Source organism: Notolepis coatsorum (genome assembly GCF_963971535.1).
Source record: "Notolepis coatsorum genome assembly, chromosome: 1".
Taxonomy (NCBI): Eukaryota; Metazoa; Chordata; class Actinopteri; order Aulopiformes; family Paralepididae; genus Notolepis; species Notolepis coatsorum.
The window spans coordinates 148,172,278-148,178,277 of record NC_140165.1 but is presented as its reverse complement, the minus strand read 5'-3'; the positions used below and the strand labels follow the sequence as shown (position 1 = coordinate 148,178,277).

Here is a 6,000-nt window from a genome sequence, read left to right as displayed (position 1 = left end):
GACGTATTATGGAAAATTGGTTTTGCCTAGTCTTTGTATGGATTTGTCAGTCTGAAAAGTTATTTAGGTGCTGGGGGAAAATTATACTTTTTTGCCATTTGGCCAGGGTTTGAAGTCTTCAGATAAACACGCCTAAACAAGCTTGTTCATAATTATTGCCGTTTGCAGGGCTGTACCGAATTTTTACATTCGAAGCTTCTATTGAAGTTTTCGAATGAAGCTTCGAATGTCTGTCGTCATATTTTATGACAGTCATAAAAAAATATATATAATTTTTTAATATCCTCAAAAAAAATCCTCAATTTGAATAAAGTGATTAATCTGATTAAATTAGTCTTTAAAAAAAATTAAATATAACTCATCAGTTTTGTCAACATAAATAATCCAATAAGGGCACGGTTGATACGAAAGTGGTGGTGACGTCTTGATGGAGCGCCGAGCACCAAGTGGATGCAGATAGGCTACATAATTTATGATAAATGTTTTATTTACATTTTTATGACGGGTCATATACTATAATATTAGTGTAGCCTAATCGTTATCTGCAACTGTGAAGAAACCCCCCATTGGTTTCTGTTTCATTCTAATAGACACATAATTATTAACTTTTTTTTTATTATAAAATAAAAATGTAATGTTGATTTAGAATTCGAATGAAGCTTCGAACTATTCGGTACAGCCCTAGCAGTTTGTAATATCATAGGATGATGATGGAATTAAGCTTTGATTAATCAATTAGCTGTGCTTTTTGGATCTTGGAACACTGTCTACCTAATCTACTGCTCAGTTTGTAAAAGTGTTTTACTCTTGGGTGTGGGGTAACCAGACAGGGAAAGGAATAATTCATTTAAAATCTGGTGTGTGCCACACCCACCAAAAACAGCCTGCTTAACAGAACGGAAGAAAGAGGTGTTTAAAAACGAATTATTCAAATTCGATTTTTATACACATTTTAAAAAGTACCACAGATTCAAGGAAGTCATATTGTTGAAAAGATACATAAGTATGTATGTATGTCCCCTATAAACTAGTTACATTATCATGAAACAAGTCAAATTTCTTGAAACAAGTAAAGTCAGTGCAGTATACCAGAGCATTTGATCAACATTATCTTGAATAATAAGCTTGATTAGTTTTAAAACATGATCAAATCCCTTACTAAACTTGTCTTTTCTTTTTTTTTGCAATGTATCCCACTGGCGTTGCTCTCAATCTGCACTAAGCATCCTCAGAAATGACATGTACTGTATTCCATTGAGATTTTCATATTATTCACCCAGGTCACCCAGTTCAAATGCTTCCCCATTAGATAAGTGTGCTACTTTCACTGACATCATACATTGCATGGCGAGTTGCTTGTGTTTCTTTGTGTGTGTGAGTTTTTGATTAATGATTACAAATGATGTAGAAATGTGAACTTGGATCCAATGCTGAATGTATTCATATCAATTTAGGAGCTGTGCTGTATGACATGTTCATTTTTGTACAGTTTATTACAATTGTGTACGTTTTTTTTTTTTTTAATAATGTATTATAACTACTGGTAGTGGTTGTTGGAATTTATCAAATTACTTTTATATTGTCATTTTCATATTGCCAAACACATTTGCCAAATTAGTAGAAGATACAGAATATATAAATACTGAATGAATGAATTTATTCACACACACACACACGATACATTTACATGCGAGTATCCTCATGTGATATCAATGTCACAAATTGTGTGCATGTGTAAGCTATTTAAAGCTTTTGGAGGGAGCCTGATCACAGATACAAACAGAATATAAACAACAAAACAATAACAAAAAACAAAACAATACAATACAACGTGGGTAGGTTTACACACCTACCTACTAACTGACATATAACAGAGATACATAATACAGACAATTTTATTCCTAAGTTATCATTTTAATTAGAGATATGATTTGAGCAGTTCCTCTTTCAGTGATTTTTTAAAGGTTTTAAAGGTATTAGTCATTTTTAGATTTTCGTCAAGCTTGTTCCAGATCTGTGGACCCCTGCATGCTATGCTTAGGCTAGCACAATTGAGCCTTCTCCTCTTGCCAGATATAAGATGCTTATTTCTTGTGTTGTGGATGTGCAGTGGTTGGCAGACTGGGACAAGCTCAGACAGTCTGTGATTCATGTTGTTGACAACTTGATACATAATTGATGCGTTTTGATGAATGTTAAATTCAGCGAGCCTCAGGAGACCAAAGCGATGGAACAGAGGCTTTGAGGGCGCTCTATACCCGACCATGACAGCACTCATAGTACCCTCTTTTGTAGGCTTTCTAGTTTCTTGAGATGGCTGGGGTATGTGTTGCACCATATGACGTTACAGTAATTGATGAGGGGTTCAAACAGGGTTTTGTATAAAGTGAGAAGGGCAGGCAAGGGAAGAAAATTACGTATTTTGCAGAATAAGCCAACATATAAGAAGAAGACTAAGGAGAAGAATACGTCTTTATTGTGCAGAGTTTTTTTTGTTTTTTTATAATAAAGTATTTATTGTACACATTCTGGACTATTATTATTTGTATTACTATTTTTAGTATTAATAGACTGTCTCGTTCATCTCACGGCGGTCTGGTCTCCTCTTCCTTTAAGAAGAATTGCATCCGGGTCACGCAAAAGGTGGCCGCCGCCATGTTTCTGAATGAAATTCGCCCAAAACATAACGTTAGCTAATAGACGCTAGCGATATCAATATTTTATTTTTCGCAAATTGGCTTTCGTTATAGCATGTATCTTTTTGTAAATATGACTTTGGATTCATGAAAGTACTACAGAAGGTCCATTCTCTGTAAGTGGCCTCGCTGAGGCGGATAACGTTATAGTACTTCTTCATGCGAGCTGGCCCGCTAACCAGAACCAGCTACTGTTCGCTAGCACGCGTACTGTACTGAGGCGCAGTGTACCTGCTGGGGTGGAATACACTAGAACTGCAGACGAGACTATGATATTAATATGCATCTCTTGGTATTTTTTTTTTTATCTCCCAGTCTTTAATTTAATCTGAATTGTACTGTCATTGGCTACTGTTGCTAAAGTAGCCAGGCTAGGTCTTTCATTGGAAGTGCTAACGTTACCAAACAATGAAGGTCCGCTCGGGCTGGAGCCTGTCTGTCCGCACTGTTGTGATTTGATAAATAACAGTATCAGCTCATTAGCTGTCCACACTCGGTGCTATTTGATTGCAATATATTAAGGTATCTATTTTAACACTAGCGCTAATGTTAAGTGTCCTTTTATTGACGAACATATGAATGGCTTGCTGCTGTCGGAATGAAACTGAGCATATAACATGAAAGGTGCCTGATGAAACGTCCACAAAGATTGAGCTAACATTAAGCTGCTAAACTAAAATACTGTAGCTACCTTATATATCTAATTAGCAACGCATGGACAATCAGTTTGTTACAAATAACATTACTTGTAACGTTCGGTAGCTAAGTAGCGTTTTATGAAATGTTTACTTTTGTTCGACAGGTAGCATCCAGATATTAGACCAGGCCACCATCACCAGTAAACAATCAACAGCGAGCGATATAACCGCATTAACCGGACTGCTATATCAACAATGTTTGTGTCCAGCAAGCTAGTGTAACGTTACTAAGCATTAACTTAAGTTGGAAATGACATTTGTCTATTAATGAATAACGTTATACGATATTCTGTAGCGGCTAAGGCTATGTTCTGGAATTGCAGGTAAGGCTGTGCCATTTTAGTATTGGCTAACCAATGCATCCCTACATGATTTTTGTTGAACGTTAGATAATAACAATAATTCGTTTGATGTGACAGCTGATATGCCGTTTACAAGTCTATTTAGATTATCTGTACCTGTTGGTAGTACCTTTTATGTTCAAGTAAAGAGTTGACAATTGCAGTGTACTGGTTGATAGTCATGTTCTGATGTGATGTTCTCACTCCACAGATATTGTATTGAGGCACAATAAGTGTTAGCAATGCACCATGGAAGTGGATCACAGAATATGCAACGTCAACTCCAGAGGTCCAAGTCTGTCACTGGGGCTGAGGCAGAGGACCAACAGCAGCAGCAGCAGCCCACCATGGCTGTTACTCAACAGCAAGCTACAGTTAACCACCCTCAGTCTCCCGTGACCACATTTGCCTCTGCAGCTAGCCCTTCAGCCCCCCAGTCCCCCAATTACCAGATAATCATGAGTCGTAGCCCTGTCACTGGGCAGAACATGAACATCACTTTACAGAATGTGGGTAACCAACAGATCACCCTAACCCCTCTCCCTATCCAGAACCCAGCTTCTCCTGGCTTCCAACACACAGCCCCACAGTGGAGGTTTGAGCATGCCCCCTCCTCCTACATCCAGGTCACCTCACCTCTACCCCAGCCCATGCAGCCCCAGAGCCCCACTCAGCACAGCCCAGTACCCCTGACCCGACCCGGGGTCCCTGGAACAGGATTGGGGGTGTGTGGACAAAGTCCGACAAGATTTGTTGATGCTGGTATGTTGGTGCGGCAGATCAGTTTAGGAAGCCCAACTGGAAGTGGCCACTTTGTTTACCAGGAGGGTACAGGGCTGGCCCAGCTGACTCCAGCCACTCCAGGCCAGGTGCAGCTGACTTCCCCAGGAGCACCAGGCTCTGTGAGGGAACGTCGGTTGTCCCAGCCACACTCTCAGACTGGCGGTACTATCCACCACCTAGGGCCTCAAAGCCCCGTGGCCAGTGGCACTGCTCTCCCCACTCTGGGCAGCCCCGGCCACATCACCACCTCCAACCTACCTCCACAGATTAGCAGTATCATTCAAGGACAGTTGGCACGCCCTATGATATTTGATAAGTCTACACAGGGTGCCGGAGTAGGAACAGCTGCCACAGCGTCATTCAGTATGCCCTCCTCCATTCTACCTTCCAGCCCATCCCTCACTAATCCCCCTCAAGGCATCTCCAATACCCCCCTTACTCCCACCAGTATGACAATGTGCACCATGAAGAAGCAGATGCCCAAGAAGTTAGAAGAAATTGCCCCCTCCAACCCAGAAATAGCCCAGTTGAGGAAGCAGTGCATAGAGCACCACAGCAAGAAGATGGAGGGGCTCAAGGAGGTGTTCAAAGACTACCTGATCGAGCTGTTCTTCCTCCAGCACCTCCAAGGGAACATGATGGACTATCTGGCTTTCAAGAAGAAACCCTGTGTGCCACTCTACACATACTTAAGGCAGAATGACTTGGACCTTGAAGATGATGATGAAGAGGAGGAACAGTCTGAGGTCATTAATGACGAGGTATTGCATTTGCTTTGTTTCTTTTCTGTGTTGCGTGTGCACTCAAGTGGGAATTCCGGTGTGACTGAATTGTATCTTCATAAATGTTGTGCCTTTTTCAAATCCTTTCCTCTTTCAGGTGAAGGTTGTCACTGGAAAGGATGGACAGGCGGTAACACCGGTTGCCATAGCAACACAGCTTCCAGCCAATGTTTCCGCAGCTTTCTCTTCCCCACCGCAGTTCCAGGTGACCGTAGCTTTTGCGTGACTGAAACTCTGTTTATAGAATTACATTGAAACTGTAATCTATCCTAATCCTTTTGAATGCCCCATAGTTTTCCCCATGCTAACGTATTGAGAGGTTGTCTTTACAGAGTCACCCTGGGTCTGCTGCTGGCACCATGACTAACCCAGGAGACATGGATGCCTTTAAGAGGCAACAGGCTATGGTGCAAGCAGGTAGGGCAGGGATAGCACCCCCCCCGTCTCTCTTATGTTGCTTTGTTTCCTTCCCCTTTGCTTTTTTTTCCGTTTATTTGTTTGTTTTCCTTTCTCCCCTCTAATTGCTTCTGCTTTTAGATACTTGGCATCCTCTACTAGCGCTCTGTGTAGAAGTCTTAACCCGAGGAACGAGAGGTGGTCTGTATGGTGTACAGAAGGTCATTGCTGTGTGCCGAGTGCTTGTTTTGCGTTACGAGGGTATTGTGTGTTTTAAATCCCAGATCAGGCTAAGAGGTCCCGG

The 6,000-nt window shown here is 41.2% G+C and overlaps 1 protein-coding gene across 7 annotated transcripts in view; it reads left to right on the top strand.

Annotated features, from left to right (window-relative positions):
- Nucleotides 1-2,665: 2,665 nt before the first annotated feature.
- ep400 (E1A binding protein p400) overlaps nucleotides 2,666-6,000 on the top strand; it is a 92,859-nt gene continuing 89,524 nt past the window's right edge. For 6 of the 7 annotated variants that reach the window (XM_084331062.1, XM_084331061.1, XM_084331060.1 and 3 more), the window contains exons 1-4: nucleotides 2,666-2,812; nucleotides 3,947-5,279; nucleotides 5,398-5,505; nucleotides 5,633-5,717. In XM_084331062.1, the coding sequence (XP_084187188.1) occupies nucleotides 3,978-5,279; nucleotides 5,398-5,505; nucleotides 5,633-5,717 (1,495 nt within the window). In that variant the 5' untranslated portion in view covers nucleotides 2,666-2,812; nucleotides 3,947-3,977. Of the gene's footprint in view, nucleotides 2,813-3,113; nucleotides 3,219-3,946; nucleotides 5,280-5,397; nucleotides 5,506-5,632; nucleotides 5,718-6,000 lie in introns of those variants that run through there. The other variant, XM_084331057.1, reaches the window with a different exon arrangement.